Source organism: Anopheles gambiae, chromosome 2, assembly GCF_943734735.2.
Source record: "Anopheles gambiae chromosome 2, idAnoGambNW_F1_1, whole genome shotgun sequence".
Classification (NCBI taxonomy): domain Eukaryota; kingdom Metazoa; phylum Arthropoda; class Insecta; order Diptera; family Culicidae; genus Anopheles; species Anopheles gambiae.
The window spans coordinates 42038922-42054258 of NC_064601.1; the positions used below are offsets into that span (position 1 = coordinate 42038922).

A 15337-nucleotide genomic window follows, 5' to 3' on the forward strand; every position below is an offset into this window, starting at 1 on the left:
AGTGTCTCATCGACCCGCAGCCGCACGATTAGGTGTCTTAGTGCTATTATTGTCCACCGCCGGCACAACAGCCAACTGTCGCAGTCCGGCAGCACCAACACCAGGAAGATTTGACGTTCGCTGTTTTGAATTGGACGATCGCCGCCCACCGGCGAGTTTCGCACGGAATCGAACCTCCGATCGACGCTGGTTCAGCTTTGCCCGAACCTCGTCCACACTTTCGCGCTCCGGTGCGTACGAGATGTGCAGTATACCGCCGTAAAAGTTGCGTGCGTCCAGCAGCTTTTTCGCTTGTCGGGCCTTTTCTAGTTTGACGAAACACGCATGAAATACGTCCGTAAACGGTTCGGGCTGCAGCTCGTCCGAGCCTTCATGTTCCCGTTGCCAGCTGTCGGTAATGTTGCTGATCAATTCCACCGCCCCGAACCGCACTAGCTCTTGCCGCAGCTCTCGGAGCAGATTAATTTGCGGAACGCCGAAAATGAGCAAGTGCCGTGATTCGTTCGCTACCGAGTACACCCGTACGGCTGTTAGCTGGCGCGAGCGACGATACAGTGGGCGGTTTTGGCAGTATTGGAAGCGAAGGTGGTGACTGTCCGGCGGTGGGTTTGTAGGTTTCGATGTACCGCTCATGCTATTAGCGAACGGAAGTAGTGGTGGAGCGATTGGCCGCCTGATTAGGACGCGGGAATGGGGCAAAGATGAGATTCGTGCGTGCAGTTGGGGAATGCGCGGTTTGTTTACGTTCGCCAACGCTCGCTTGCCTGCTGACAGGTGTTCTGTCATCCAAGCTACAAAAAAGCCTATAAAGGCCTTTTCACAAACAGAAAATTGTGTTGTAAAATTGAAACCGAACATGAGGGAAACAGTTGAATACAGTTTGCACGTTTTGTTAACAATATTGGAAGATCATTTCGAACCTGCTTGATTGTGTGCAGCTTCCAAAACATTAACTTTTCAGTATTTTGTAACGGTCGCCAAGATCCGTTTCGTTTGAACTGTGAAGCGTTTCTGAAGCGTTTCCACTAATCAAATCCGCTGTCAAAAATTTGCCTCCAAACTGCTGGATGGGACTTCTCATCCTTTCCGTTCTAGCAGGGTAGCAGAACGGACCGTCTTTTTCGTACGCTTACCCTGAACATGTACAAAAACGGCGTGGCAGCAGAAGAAATTGTTTAAATCGTACTCAAACTTCACGGAAATCGGTGCGCCGGTGAGGAACGGGTGGTTGTAATCTTTTCCGAGCAGCGAGAAAAGCCGGTGAGTAGTATGTGGCGCCTGCAGGCTGCCTGTGGCAAGCAATTGTGCTGCGGAAAAATGCGAAGCTTAACCTCAAATTCAGTGCAAAGTGATGGTGTGCGAAAACGGCGTGGCATCTTCACCCGGGTGACGGTGGCCGCGTTGGTGAAAAGTAAAGTTTATTGACCGATTTTGTGTGTGTGTATGTGCGTTCTTGCAGCCCCTGTACAAAATGGGACGTGGCCGACCGAGGAAGGATACGCCGGCCGAGGGCGAAGGTCCAGCGGCAAAGATGCAACGGACGAAGAAACGTAAGTTGGGTACCTACCCCCCCACATCGAGCTTATCATTTCGTGCATGGCTATAAATAACTCCACTGCGGGGTCATATTTCGTGCGACGTCATGCATTGGTATGCGCGGTTGCACTTACCGTTCATCTTTCCCTTCCTTTTGCAGTCGAAATTCCGCTGGCAACGCTACCCAAGCTATCCGGGAACGTGCTAGCCTGCGGTCAGGGTGAGATGGGTCAGCTCGGCATGGGGGAAGACGTCATGGAGAAGACGCGACCCGCCGTCATCGAGGGGCTCTCGGACGTGGTGCAGATTTCGGCCGGCGGTATGCACAATCTATGCCTCACGCGGCACGGCACGGTGTACTCGTTCGGATGTAATGACGAAGGTGCGCTCGGCCGCGACACGTCCGAGGAGGGTTCCGAGTTTGAGCCCAAACAGATCGATCTGCCCGGACAGTGCGTTAAAATTTCGGCCGGCGATTCACATTCCGCCTGTCTGCTGGACGATGGACGCGTGTACGCGTGGGGTTCCTTCCGGGTAAGTTGAAAACGGTTAGATATTGTTGATAAAAAATAATTACAAACCCCTTACATGAACTGCCCGCGGGCTGTGTATGTACCCAGCTGGGTCTGCTGGCAGCGTCTCCGTATCTGTAGGCTTTCCCGCCAAAGTTCTTCCCCGCGTGGTGTTGGTTTGCCGGAGAGCGTGCCCCCGTCGTCGCGTATCTTACCTGCTACGGAAAATTCCCAGATGTTATTATTACTATTGGTCTTATTTCGGGTATTGTATTTAGGTGCATTAACGTCCATTGGGCGAGAAGGCACGGACAGCTGGCAGCCGATGTCCGGGCGCCGGTAAGACGAGGGGGAAAAACTAAAGTTTCCATATTCCCGTTCCAAATTAGTTCTCAATTCTTCGACCCTTCTCGCGATTGTTCCCACAGTCACCGTAGCGTGAAGGGGAAAAAGAGAGAGCAGAAAAAAGTTATAACCATCCCTGTCGTTATGGAAACGGCAGGGACCTTTAAATCCTCTCCCCTCGTCATTAACGGAGTTCACAGGCTGCATTTGTGTTTACCTGTGAGAGACCCTTTTTCTTTTCCTCTTTATTGTACCTAACGAACATTGTGCGCAACGGAATTTGGTTTGCTTTTAAATACCCTTCGTCCTTACACACACGCACACTATACGAACATGGTCGCACAGGATGGAATAAGGTCGTTGTGGGGCAATCGATCCCAGGCTAGTGGTAATCTCGCACTTGGAGCACCCGTACGAGTACCTGGTTACTCTGGTTGTTTGCTTCGGGAAGGTCTGAGATAAGGCATGCGAATATGCCTCAGCAAGGCAGCTCTTTGAGAAGAGCGTTCGCTACCAGCAATACATCAGTTGTGGATGACGCAGTGTCCTGGCCGCTTCTTGAAAGGTGCAAACCTCTCGGTTTCGGCTCGGGCACTGATTGAAAACAGCGGATTGCCAGCCATATGAGTCAAATATGCGAGCTATCAACCTGTGGGGGGGCCCGTCCTCCCCATGGGCGGTAGAACTCAATTCAGACTAATCTATCACTAGCCCGATCACATGCGCAACACAACTGCATTTCTGATGGTGCGTCCTGAAATCGTGAGTGTGTGTGTGTCGGTGAAGGATGAGGAGGGTGTGGGTGTTCTTTTGATACCGATACCGTGCCGATTTTTCTTGCCATCACCTTCAACGTATAGGCGACTGGTCGTATTGGCACGGGATGATGCGTTTCCGCTCCGATACTAATGCATCCCGTCTCTCTTCTCACAAGGACTCGCACGGAAACATGGGCCTCACGCTCGAGGGCAACAAACGGTTGCCGATCGAAGTGCTGCCGGGCAACCGGTGGGTGGACATTGCATCCGGCTGTGACCACCTGGTGCTACTGTCCGACATCGGTCACATCTACACAGTCGGTTGTGCGGAGCAGGGCCAGCTCGGTCGCGTTTCGATCCGGGCCGCGTCCGGCGAATCGCGGCGCGGCAAAACACAGCTCCTGCAGCCGGGCATCGTGACGCGTCGCGGCAAAATGATCGTAGCCGAAGCGATCTGGGCCACCACGTACTGTACCTTCTACAAGGACTACCAGACGGGGCGGATATTTGCGTTCGGGCTGAACAACTACTGCCAGCTGGGCATACCGAACCCGAGCGAGAACGTCGTGAAGCCCGTGTTCGTGCCGGAACCGACGAGCTTCGACGAGGTGGTCCAGATTGCCGGCGGTCAGCACCACACACTCGTGCTAAAGACCGACCACAAAGTGTACGCCATCGGACGGAAGGAGTACGGCCGGCTGGGACTGGGCGATGACGTTACGGAAGACGCGAAAACGCTACAACCGGTGGCGGCGCTCGGCGACAAGAAGGTGGTCAGCGTGTGCTGCGGCGAGAGTACCTCGTTCGCCGTAACGGACAAGGGCGAGCTGTACGCGTGGGGCATGGGTTCGAGCCTGCAGCTCGGCACGGGGCTGGAGACGGACGAAGCGAAACCGGTGCTCATCGCCAGCAAGCAGGTGGCCGGAAAGGTGATCCTCAAAGCGTCCAGCGGTGGTCAGCACAGTTTGTTCCTTGTGCAGGAAACGCCGGTAAGTTGGGTGGTTGTATGTTAGATGCTATTAAAGGGTATGAAAGACATATTCTTACAGTTTGTCATTTACTCATCAACTTTACTTCATTTTTGTCACTCTTTTCGTTCATACCGCAGGCCGTGACGGAAAAAGCGCCAACGAAAGCAACAGCTGCTAGCAAAAAGACGAAACCAGAAGCTGCGAGTACGTCAAACGGTCAGGCGAAACGTTCCGAAACGAAGAATGGCGATGAACCGGAGGCAGCTAGCAGCAGTTCTAGTGCAGCCGCAGACAGCAAACCTACCATCAATGGCGCGGCCGAGACGACGGAAGCATCCGGAAGTGATGAGAAAGCTGCTCCGGCAAAAGCAGCGGGCGGTGGTGGTAGGAAGCGAAAATTACAGTAAAATGTAGCATAAGGGTGTCGTACACTACTTCTTTCCGAGTAGGAGGAGGGCAAACGGTTAGGTTTAGATAGCGCTGACTTTAAACATAAACGTGTTAGATTAACGTTCGTGCCGTGTTAATATTTATCAAATATTCATTTTAGTTAAGCAAGCTGCAGCAACCAATCATCATCTAGGTGTCATTATTTTCTTTCCTTTTTACATGTTTTCTAGTTTACGTTTAGCACTGGCGCCTCTTCTCCACTGCAACGTGTTTCTTGTTTTTGTTCCTCGTTACCTGTTAGCTAATGTGTTTTTTTTTTCTTTTAAAATCTTTTCTTCCTCTTTTTCCCGTCCTTTTTGTGGATACTGTTCTCTAACAAAGTACAAAGAAACTAATTGCGCCAACCCCTCTCCTATTTCATTTCCATTCACGTACTACCAACAGCTCATCCATCACAATTTGATTAATGTTTTTACTCCATGGGAGTAGTATTCTAGCGATAATGGATGGGAGGAAGAGTATTATTTCCCTTCTCTTTATCTCTCGGGCCCAGTTTACAATGGTGTGTTGACGAAGGAGGGTGGTAGTAGTGCACCGTTTATATTTTAGGCAGCAAAAGACACACGGAAGACACACGATAAAGGCAAAAGTGCCACTAGTGCGGTCTGCACATTCACACACAGTACACAGTAAGGATAGAATTTTAGGCAAATGTTGATATTTTGTTTTTGCGCCAATTTGGAACGGCGTTTACGAGGGAAAGAGGGGATCCCTTACGCAGGGAAATTGAAATCGACTGAGAAAAGAAGCAAATAAACAATAAAAGAATTTGATGAAGACTAAACTATCAAGAATTTATGGCGTTGTTTTCTTGATGCAATAATTTATTCGAATTTTAGTGTCTTTTGAGTTGTGAGTAATGTGATGTGTAATGAGTTGTGAATGAATAATCGAGCTATTTTGGGAAATTATTTCAATAAAAAGCATATTTTATATAAAGCCTTCTTTTTTCCTATATACTTAATTCTAATACGTATAACATGAGTTAACACAGAGAAAGAGACCGAAAGCGTTGCATGAAAGTTTAACGATTTAAAATCAACGTAACGAGAACGTCTACGACTCGAACGGACCAACAATTCATTCAAAATCCGTCACTACTCCGTCGCTCACATTGAACAGATCGTCTTCGTCCGGCGCTAAAATGTGCAAGTCTTCGCCGGTTTTCTCACCACTTGCTGGTTTACATTCAGCTTCACCAACCTCTATCTGACTAATGCCACCGGCACTGATCGCTAGGAGTGTGCGGGAAAGGTCTTCTGTTTGGCCACCGTTCTGTGGGAAGTGGTAAGAAAAATGAGAAACAAACAAGTCAGTAAGACATTGCGTCTTTTCCCACCCGTTGGAGATCGACCAGCTTACCTCAGGACGCAATGTTTTGTCCTCGGACGTGTCCACCAATTCTTGACCACTGTTGGTGATACCCGTTTCAGGTTCCGGCTCGAGCGCCAATGGCAAGGGTAAGCAACGTTGTAGTGGCAGTTCGTCGTGCTTCACGAGCGATTCCAACCTTCCCGAGGGCGATGTATGCACCGTCGATTCGTTCTCGATCAGTGAGCTTCGCTTGAGGGACGTTCGCTGGCCTACTGGCCCACGGAGCAGGGTTTTCGGTGAGACCGTCGATTTGGGCGTGTTCGAACCGGCGTAGATCGCCATCAGCCGTGGGCTGGAGTGAACGGTCGGTGAGCTAACCATCCGTTTGATCTGCTGCTGGTGCTGCTGCTGCGGAACCTGTAGCGTCTGCACGGATCTTGGCTTCCGCTCCACGTCCTCCTCGTTCGGCGTGCGCCCCACCGTACCGGGGCCACACTTTTCCGGCGTCCCGAGCAGGGTGGAAGAAAACTCGGGCCGTAGTGTGATCTCGCTCAGCGTCGATATGTTCATCGTACTATTGACCGGCGGTGCATCACCATTGGAGCGGGAGGAGCTGCATTGCTTTTGGCTTTGCGCCTTGATGCGGTTCAGCATGGTGAGCGGGTTTAGCTTTTCTTTGCGTGCGATACGCGGTACGGCAAAGCCCGTCGTCGCGTTCGGTGGCTGTGGAACGTTCGATTGATCGCCCGTCGACGGCTTCAGATGCTTTGGCGCTGGCTTCGGACTGCGCAACTGGTACGAACTCACGGAAAGCAACTTCATTCGTGCGTTCATCGCGTGCACATCCTCTCTGTTCAACAGTGCCAACCGCTGGTGACTCCTTGGCCCGGCCAGACCGGCGGCGTGAAACTCGTCCGACTGTGCGTCAAAGTCCATCACGATCGGGGGCGTACAGAACAGCTTGTTCTTGATGGCAAAGTTGTCCTTTCCCAGCTTGTCGGGACTTCCGTCCCCGCCCGGCAGGTCCCGCAGCTGGCAGTCCTCGAGCGGGGGCAGGCTGCGTTGCAGCATATCGATCTGCTGACGAAGTTCGTCGAACTTGATCGCAACCTTGGATAGTTCCTTCTGCTCGTACTTCATGACATCGGGGTTTTTCACACAAAAGCCGCCAAAAAACTGTTCCACGCTGGGCAGCACGTCCTCGGATAGCAGCTGCAGCAGCTTGACCGCGTGCAGCTTCCCGGTACCGTCGAACACGTCCTGCGCGTGCTGGTGCACCTGTTCCATGCCCGGCTGCGCGGTGTACTTGTCAAGGCAATCCTTGAGCTGCTCCTTCGTGAACGGCAGCGTCAGCTCATTGCTCTTCAGCTTGCTCTCCGTCTTTTCCACGACCCGGTCGTACTCGTCGGCGATCGCCTGCATGCGCTGCCGGATCTTTTGCTGCTCCCTGTGCTGCGTGTTTATCCGCACGTCCCAAAGCAGCATCAGCTTGTCGTAGTTCATCTGTTGCGCTAAATCGCACCCCTGCAGGACTGTCTCGATTAGCGATTCAATCTTGCGCGTCCGTTCCGTGAGTGCGGCAACGTCCTCTCGAATGGTGCCGCGAATTCCTTCGCTAACATCAACCAAACGTTTGTGGGAAGCGATCATTTGCGCGATGCGCGTTTTTGTGATCGGCTCAACTTCAGCGTCGGGCGCAAGACCGCTGGACGCTTTCGCTCGGCGCAACTCCTCCTGCAGCACGAACTTGATCAGCGTGAGCAGAAACTTCATGAATTTGGCCCCGCCCGGCAGGACGACGACGTGCGCCTTTATCTTTTCCATGCCGACCAGCTTGCCCCGCTCGATCAAGCTGTTCACGTACTCGACCGTCGAGGTGCGGAACGCGTTCTCCGCACCCTTGTCGTAGATGGGCCAGTAGAACCGCTTGCGGAACTCGCGCGCATCGTACACGTTGAACAGGAAGTGCATCACCTGGATGAAGGCCTTCGTGTTCGGTTTCAGGAACGCGCCCCGGCAAAACTGCGCCCTAAACTCGTCCGTCGGCTGATGGCGCTTGGTCAGCACGGTCAGGGTCCGGAATATGGCGGCATCGAGCTGTTCCTCGCAGCGGCTTACCGATGCACCGCCGGCGGAAAGATTCGGCCCGACCGACAGTTGGCTGTTGGTGCGTTTAACCGTCGGCTTTTTGCTCATGGTGAAGCGAATGCGTGTCTTTCGGGCTGCGGCTTGGGTAGACAAGCGTTTCCGGGACAAACGGGTGGATTTCCGGCTTGTTTTGATCACTTTTTTCACACCACAAGCGGTCGTCCGCTTGATGGTCGGTTCGTTCACAACTGTCATTTTGCAAAAAGTCGCTGAATTTGATCTGTGCGACTGTGCTGCCAGTTTGAATTGATGTTCGCCCCGTCCGCACAGGGTGATTCATTGTCTCATGCACGCTGCTAAACCATCTTTAGAATGCACCAGTTATACTTTATTTGTTTATTTGCAATGAAAGTTTAATGTAAAATGAAAATAAAACAAATTGGGGAAACACTTTTCGAGTGATTCTTGGTAGAGGAAATCTTCCTGATGAAAATCAGTCTGGCAACGCGGCTAGGCGAAAAGGGCTGAATGTCAAACGCTTCGGAGGCCAAAAAACACACTCACACAATCGCATCGACGAAATGGATGGTTTGCCGATGTAAACAATTGCATGTTACGCACCGCAGGACAACGGCAAAAGAATATCGAGTTTCACAGTTCACCGCAAAGAAAGTTTCCCCCATTTCCCGTCCCGTTTGCCGGTGCAATATGTTGTGAAGACTTTCCCAGGGCCAGAAAACCGCCACCCGTTATTCAGTATGTTCCCGTGCTCGGTGCAGTAGGTGCAGTACCGCGTTGCCAAACATGGAAGTCGGAGAGTCGGAACATTCTGGCCGGGGCTTTCGTCAGCGTAAGGGCAGAACCAGCCCAATGTGCTGCCCGATTTGCGGTGTTACGTTACGCTTGCACGAGATCGATCACCACTTTGCGGTGGAGGTGGATCGGCTCGAGCGCATCCTGAAGCCGAAGAAACAGCTTCCCTACGGCGCTGGCGGCGCTGAGGACGGACCAACGGCCGGACCTAGCTACAGCAATGGCGAAGGACCAAGTCACAGTGGCAGTGGTCAGCTGCCGACGGCTCGATCGAACGGCCACAACAGCGAAGAGACGGTGGCCAGTCCGGCCGTCGGGCCGGATGAGTGCTGGGGGACGTATCAGAAGATCAAAAACAATCGACAGGCGCGCTTAAAGGTAGCACGGCAAATTGCCGTTCATCTATCGGTGCCAGTGTGCTAATGCGTTTTCTTGCTCTCCGTTGCAGCTAAAGTCGCGAAAGCGGAAACCGGAAGACAATGTGTGCCCCATTTGCAACAAAGTTACCCTGGACGATATCACGCTGCACGTGGAGGCGTGCCTGAGAAAGTCCGAACCGCAGCGCAACGGCACCAATGCGACGGCCAACGGCGGCGGCAGTGAAGATGACGACGATGACGACGACGATGCCAGCATCGATGTCGAGGGCGAATCGTTCGAGGTGTACGAGTGGGCCGGGCAGAAGCGTGTGCGCAGCACGACCATGCTTGGGCCGGGTGCGCACGGTGGGCTCGGCGTTCGGCTTACCTACGCCGACGATACGGACGACGAGCTGAACGTGGACGGCGACGAGAGCCAGGTATACGGGCCACCGCAGTACTCGGAGCGGGACGTAATAGTGACGGGGCGTGGTGCGTCCGGTAGTAGCAGTGCGCTTCGCGAGCTGCTCATTGCCAACGATCCGCCGGTCGTAAAACCGCCGGCCGAAAGCAACCCCGGCGAGGGTACGAGCAAGTCTACTGCCCCACCGGCGTCGTCCGGCCTGCCTACCTCGCTGCCCGCCGGGCTGGAGGGTGAGCCCGAACCGGCCACAGGTACGGAGCGTCGCATCATCGAGTCGCTCAAGGCAAAGATACGCGAATACGAAGGGTACATTCAGAATCGGCCCAAGTGTCTGATTTGTATGGACGATTTTCGCAAACCGATCGTGTCGGTTTGCTGCTGGCATGTGTACTGCGAGGAGTGCTGGCTGCACACGCTAGGGGCCAAGAAGCTGTGCCCACAGTGCAGTATGATCACTTCGCCGACTGATCTGCGGAGAATTTATCTTTAAAAACCGCACGCATTACGCGGGTAGGGGAGACAGCAAGCAGGGAAAACAAGGCGTAATACATCACATCATGTTGGTGGGGAAACATGGGAACATGGGTAAAATGATACGCAGCACACAAAACAGCACAAAAGCGGTCCAAAACACGGGCGATGATGCGATAGGCATGGCTGAACATTGAAAGAAGTTAAGTATGTTAGATGGTTTCATCGGACGGGTGTGTTAAAAAAACGCACCTCAAACATGCATGCAAACGGCAAACATGCCAAAACGAAAAGAAATGCATTTTACCCCACTGCACAACACGGAGACAATGATAATGAGACAATAAGCAAAGCATTTACAGGCATACTAACAGCAAACGAAACCCAAAGCCAGATACGGTTTGTTAGAGGGGGCGCATTAAAGCAGGCCGCTTTTTTCGACAATTAATGTACTTTTAAATTTCCCGGCTTGTCCATCATTCATTCGAACATTCCGTTTTGCTGTACACGATAATCTTAGTTGGATAAGTTTACCTATTTACCAGTACTCCTGACCACTAAGCCATTTACGATGCGTTCCAGATTAATACTCGAATGACTGAATGAATAATAACGAGTCCGAAGAATTAACACAAAGCCCCCGTGGTTAAGATCGGAGTGTATTTTGAAAGAAATAAGCTGCGAATCGCTGAGCAGTGTCCAGAAAGCTGAAAAAAGGCGTGATTCTATCGGAGGCAGTAAGGACGCGTCCACTTTTTTGCTTGCATTTTTATTTAAAATTTAATATCTTATCAATCGATCTAAATTAATCGCTATCACTTAACAGACTAATGTTTACTTCTATTGGCAAAATCAACACGTCTGAGCCCTCCGCGTGTCTGCTTTTCCGTTAGAAAGGGAGTCTATAAGACTCGCCAACTACGGTTTAAGAAGAGTTCATTAGAATGGCCTAATTGAAATCGTCTGCGCGCTTGATGCGGCGCGGCATTCTGCCTGAGAGCACAATTTTGTAAACGGTTTCTACCTTTCAGTGGCAATTTAAAGTTACTTTAAACACATTAATGCCTTTCTCTCTGCGAAAGGCGCTGCGTGTTCTCCATTTACAAGGTAGATTCTTGTTGTACTTTTGGTTTCAAGATGCCAAGACTGCACCATGGGTGTGCTGCATGCTTATCTGCATCTGCTGAGTATTACGCTGAGGGCTTGCAAACATAACTATGTAATTTGTTTAAAAGAGAGCGTGCATGCGTGTGCTCGCCGCATCGTACTGTGCCAATGTGAATTGATCTAGCGAGAGATGGAACTTTTACGATGATGTTGTTGGGAGCACTTGTACACAGCTTTTTGTACAATTGTTTGCCACTACCATCTATGCTTTCTTTTGTTTTGTACAAAATGATAATTTTAGCAATATTTTCTTAGATTTTTTTGCAATATTTTTTTTTGTTTTGAAATTTAAAGACCGCTCACTGTCGGACTCATCCCCCTGAGACCTTTTCGCTGTCTTTTTCTCACTGATTTGTTTGTTGTTTTCTCTCTTTTCGTATATTACGCACCTAATTCTTTTTTGTTTGTTTAATTTCTGAGGGACTTTAAGCTTTTCTATACGTTTATCATTGTTATTATTTTGCCTAACGTGTTGCAGTCGTTTTTACTAACACACACACGATTGTGTTGCTTTTATTGCAATGTAACTTCCACAAGGTAAATTAAAATTGGATAAAATTTCACTCCAAACAAAGAGATACAAACACTCTATACCCTAGCAGCACATAAAACCATTAAAAGGCGCCCTTGAGCAAATGCGCCGTTCGACAAACCGATTGCCGAAGAATTTAAAAGGATTAAATTATTGTTTAGCTTTGACAAAACACGAAAGTACAAAAAAAAACACACATTTTTACAATCGAATCGAGGGAGACGCACAGTACACAAAAATCTGTGGACAGTGTACAGTGAAGAACAAAAAAAAAAATGGGAACAGTGTAAAAGGTGAGAGGGATAGATTTTGCACCAGCTTGGATGTGACTTGGATGAGACGGGTGGGTGGTGGGACAAGCATTTAGTAGACACGGGGGACGAGCAGGTACGGTACGGTGTTACAGTAACGCTGCCACGATGAATCGTACTTGCGGGCGTTGCGCAGGTTCAGCCGCTTTGCACGATGCACCAGCAGAACGACGGTGAACAGAACCGCCAGCACCGGCGGCCAAGCAAAGCGCCAGTAGAGCAGTGGCAGCAGGGCAACGGTTTGCAGCACGTCTCCGACATAGTTCGGTTGGCGCACGAAGCGCCACCATTTCGCCACCAGCAATCTCCGGCCCTGGAAGGTGGGATATGTTTCCAAACCTGTGGGAAGAAAGGTAGAATGTAGCAAGAGCAGGTGAGTGTGATGTAGCTGCAGAAACGGATCTCCAAATGTTGATACTTACATGCAACCTTTTCGCCCAAAGGATTCAACCGGTAGAGATACTTTATCCGCATCGAGGCTCGCTTCACGAACAGTCCAACGAGCGCCAGAGCGACGCAGACACCCACGGCCCACAGCGGCACATCGGACAGCTTGTGGGCGGCCACGTACTTGGGCAGCAGCGTAAGGGCGAACGGGAACACGGCATAGCGCAGCAGCATCTGGGCGCCGTATCCTTCCTGCTGCAGCTCGAACGAAGCGGCCAGATGATGTTCGTACGCAAGCAGATCCAGCAGGTAGAGCAGGGTGACGGCAGCGGCAGCAACCGGCGCCGGCTCGCAGGTGAGGTGCTGCAGCGAATACAGCAGCCGCTCCTGCATGGGCGCCGCGGTCAGATGTTCCGGCAGGGCGGCGAAGTGGAGATTGCGGTACAGAATGATGCCGTTGAACAGCAGCGCCAGCACCACCGACACGTGGTACGTGACGAGCTTCAGATTGAACACGTGCAGCACGGTCGGATCCAGCTCGCGGCCTGCGAAGAAATCGATCAAAAAGTTGCCAGTTCTTGCGTACGGATTTCTCTCCACCACTGGCACGGTGCGGGATTTCACGAAGGCGAGCAGTGCCAAAGCCAGCGCGGTGAGTATGCTCAGCACCAGCAGCTGATTGTAGCCGCGACTGACGACGGACAGCAGCGGGTATTTGTAGCAGTACTCCGCGACAAACACCGCCAGCCCGGTACCGAGCGCGACCGTCAGCCCGTTGAAGACGTGCGAGCGCTTTTGATTCGAGTCGTCCATCAGCGTCACCTGCTTGCCGATCGGCAGGCCGGTCAGCAGGGCCACGCCGGCCACAAACACCGCATAGAACGTGCCAATCTCCTTGTTCATGTACGTCGAGAGCGTGCCGAACTCGGCCCAACTTTTCGGCACCACAAACTGACAGTTCCGGTGGGCGGCACCGGAGCAGAAGTGGTTCGTCACGAACATGAACAGCGGTAGGGCTAGCAGTAGGGCGGTGGCACCGAACGCTCCACCGAACTCGACCAGCTGCTGCTGCCCCATGGGTTTCGTAACGCCGCGCTGGGAGTGGGACCGGTCGCCCACGCCATTGTCGTGCGTCCGGCGGAAACTCTTAAAGTCCCCATCGTCTTCGTGGTCGGAGTAATCCTGCAGCACGCTCATCGAACGGGACAGCGTCGCCCGGCTGCGCTCCGTCGTGGTGGTCGGTGTGATCGCGTTCGACCGGCGGCTAACGTTCGGCGTCATGCTTTTGCTCGGCGTAGTGGTTCGGCCGCTCAAGATACCGCTCACCTCCGCATCGTCCATTATCACCGAAAGGCGCTTGTCGACTGGTGACTTTTTCAGCGATTGCAGCACCGTGTCAACCTTTTCCTCCGACGCGCGGATGCGCTGCGAGCGTCTCGGCTCCTCCGGGCTCACTTTGACCGGCTCGGCGGCCTTCGTCACCGTGGTGGACGCGGCGGTAGCGGTGGTGCCGGTTGCTGCCTTCGGTTTTCTGCCCGGCGAAGCTCTACGCGCCGGGGAGGCTTTACGAGCGGGCGAAGCCTTTCGGGCGGGAGAAGCGCGGCGGGCCGGGGAAGCTCTCCGAGCGGGCGATGGTTTCCGTTTCGGGGGCGATGCGGACCGTTTGCGCGCTGCAGCCGTGACGGCCAGGGATTTGCGGCCCGGTTTCTTCTTCTCCACGTTGCTCGCGGCAGGGGCCGTTTCCTTGGCAGCGGCGGTACTGCTGCTTGCTGCCGCTGTAACCACAGTCGACAGCCGTTTACCACGGCTACGGCTATCCATGTTTCAAACCTCTCGTTAGCGCTCTTTTTTTAATGTTATGTAGCTAAAAGTAAACCACAAAGCTTAATGTTAGATTTCAATGTATGCACAAAACACTACGAGTCTTATCGTTTACATTGGGAATTGTTCTCCAACATGGGACACCAATCAAACACCATGAACTACCTTCAACAGTTGTAATTCACAGCATACTATAGATTAGATCTGCGATATGGTTTGCTAGCAGCAAGCAGAATCACTTTCCGCCGACGGACCTGCTATCCCACTGATAATACACGCACCACACTAGTGTCGTTGGTGGAGGAAAAGGGACAGGGGAGAGAACGTGTCATGCGAGCCGCACATTGGAATGCTGTTTGATAGCGTCAGTCTGAATCCACACCCAGCCTGTACCGCTGCTACCCTGCCCCTGGGGCTGCACTTCCCGCGCTCGCTTAGCTGCTAGATGCACACAGCATAAACTTTTGCCGCGGAAAACAATGCCATCCCTTCCCTTCCCATCGCACTCAAAACGCACACACACACACACCACCCTCCGCACGATCTCTTCGATACAACAAACCAAGCGCGCCGTCGGTATCTCGTGAGAGGGAGAGTGGCGCTACGCGTACAAACAAAAACGGCGCGATGCGCGTACCTTCCAAAACACAATATTTTCCGCCCAGAAAATACGCACGAAAGGTCCGCACGCCCCGGCGTGAATTCGTTTCGCTTACCTCGGCACCACGCGGCGGGATGTTTTCGTCACTGTGCTGGACCTCGTTTGCTGCGTTGGAACACCTAAAAATACCACTTTTCGAAGCTCGCACTCACATCACAAGCGTCATGACGCCGTTACAGAAAATGAACAGTCAAGCGGACGTTGACAGTTGCGAAGGTGCGTGGAGTACCCGACCCGGCTGTAAACCGAGTACCGTTGGCCGACATTATGCCGCGTTCTTGCAATGGTCTCAGCAGCACAAGCGGCACGACAAACACGACAAGCATGCGATGGATGTTGTTGCTGGTTAAGTAACAATTGTCGCGTAAACTTAAAATGTTGAGAAGAAGTGAGTATTCCTGACTATTTTTATCAGAT

At 52.2% G+C, this 15337-nt stretch overlaps 5 protein-coding genes across 7 annotated transcripts; 2 read left to right on the plus strand and 3 right to left on the minus strand.

The window, feature by feature from the left end:
- Positions 1-6: 6 nt before the first annotated feature.
- Positions 7-976, minus strand: LOC4577278 (RNA-binding protein 48). Its single transcript, XM_061652658.1, has one exon. It carries the CDS (start codon positions 856-858, stop codon positions 7-9), a length of 852 nt encoding a protein of 283 aa, XP_061508642.1. The 5' UTR covers positions 859-976.
- A 69-nt stretch (positions 977-1045) lies between these two features.
- Positions 1046-5366, plus strand: LOC1271474 (regulator of chromosome condensation). Its single transcript, XM_310274.8, has 5 exons — positions 1046-1260; positions 1460-1550; positions 1697-2070; positions 3328-4140; positions 4260-5366. Exons 2-5 carry the CDS (start codon positions 1472-1474, stop codon positions 4527-4529), a joined length of 1536 nt encoding a protein of 511 aa, XP_310274.8. The 5' UTR covers positions 1046-1260; positions 1460-1471; the 3' UTR covers positions 4530-5366.
- Positions 5367-5415: 49 nt separating this feature from the next.
- Positions 5416-8246, minus strand: LOC5667694 (augmin complex subunit dgt6). The gene is made up of 2 exons (XM_061652654.1): positions 5935-8246; positions 5416-5847 (listed from the first exon to the last, which is right to left on the minus strand). The coding sequence occupies exons 1-2, from the start codon at positions 8227-8229 to the stop codon at positions 5653-5655; spliced, it is 2490 nt and encodes an 829-aa protein (XP_061508638.1). The 5' UTR covers positions 8230-8246; the 3' UTR covers positions 5416-5652.
- A 263-nt stretch (positions 8247-8509) lies between these two features.
- LOC1271475 (E3 ubiquitin-protein ligase RNF220) lies at positions 8510-10677 on the plus strand. Its single transcript, XM_061643011.1, has 2 exons — positions 8510-9165; positions 9236-10677. The coding sequence occupies exons 1-2, from the start codon at positions 8779-8781 to the stop codon at positions 10058-10060; spliced, it is 1212 nt and encodes a 403-aa protein (XP_061498995.1). The 5' UTR covers positions 8510-8778; the 3' UTR covers positions 10061-10677.
- Positions 10678-10794: 117 nt separating this feature from the next.
- Positions 10795-15132, minus strand: LOC1271476 (lamin-B receptor). 3 transcript variants are annotated; one of them, XM_310276.5, is made up of 3 exons: positions 14976-15132; positions 12474-14302; positions 10795-12390 (listed from the first exon to the last, which is right to left on the minus strand). In XM_310276.5, the coding sequence occupies exons 2-3, from the start codon at positions 14257-14259 to the stop codon at positions 12104-12106; spliced, it is 2073 nt and encodes a 690-aa protein (XP_310276.5). In that variant the 5' UTR covers positions 14260-14302; positions 14976-15132; the 3' UTR covers positions 10795-12103. The 3 variants fall into 3 exon arrangements, with proteins under 3 accessions (XP_310276.5, XP_061498993.1, XP_061498994.1); XM_061643009.1 differs by having other exon boundaries at positions 14375-15118; XM_061643010.1 differs by lacking the exon at positions 14976-15132 and adding an exon at positions 14425-14775.
- Between the last annotated feature and the right edge of the window lie 205 nt (positions 15133-15337).

Excerpts from the sequence above, each read along its gene's own strand:
- LOC4577278 (XM_061652658.1), bottom strand. The coding sequence starts at position 858 with ATGTTCGGTTTCAATTTTACAACACAATTTTCTGTTTGTGAAAAGGCC.
- LOC1271474 (XM_310274.8), top strand. The coding sequence starts at position 1,472 with ATGGGACGTGGCCGACCGAGGAAGGATACGCCGGCCGAGGGCGAAGGT. Across the intron at positions 2,071-3,327 it reads ACGCGTGGGGTTCCTTCCGG|GACTCGCACGGAAACATGGG; the intron begins GTAAGTTGAAAA and ends TCTTCTCACAAG. Across the intron at positions 4,141-4,259 it reads TCCTTGTGCAGGAAACGCCG|GCCGTGACGGAAAAAGCGCC; the intron begins GTAAGTTGGGTG and ends TTCATACCGCAG.
- LOC5667694 (XM_061652654.1), bottom strand. The coding sequence starts at position 8,229 with ATGACAGTTGTGAACGAACCGACCATCAAGCGGACGACCGCTTGTGGT. Across the intron at positions 5,848-5,934 it reads ACAAAACATTGCGTCCTGAG|AACGGTGGCCAAACAGAAGA; the intron begins GTAAGCTGGTCG and ends CACTTCCCACAG.
- LOC1271475 (XM_061643011.1), top strand. The coding sequence starts at position 8,779 with ATGGAAGTCGGAGAGTCGGAACATTCTGGCCGGGGCTTTCGTCAGCGT. Across the intron at positions 9,166-9,235 it reads ATCGACAGGCGCGCTTAAAG|CTAAAGTCGCGAAAGCGGAA; the intron begins GTAGCACGGCAA and ends TCTCCGTTGCAG.
- LOC1271476 (XM_310276.5), bottom strand. The coding sequence starts at position 14,259 with ATGGATAGCCGTAGCCGTGGTAAACGGCTGTCGACTGTGGTTACAGCG. Across the intron at positions 12,391-12,473 it reads TTTGGGCGAAAAGGTTGCAT|GTTTGGAAACATATCCCACC; the intron begins GTAAGTATCAAC and ends TTCTTCCCACAG.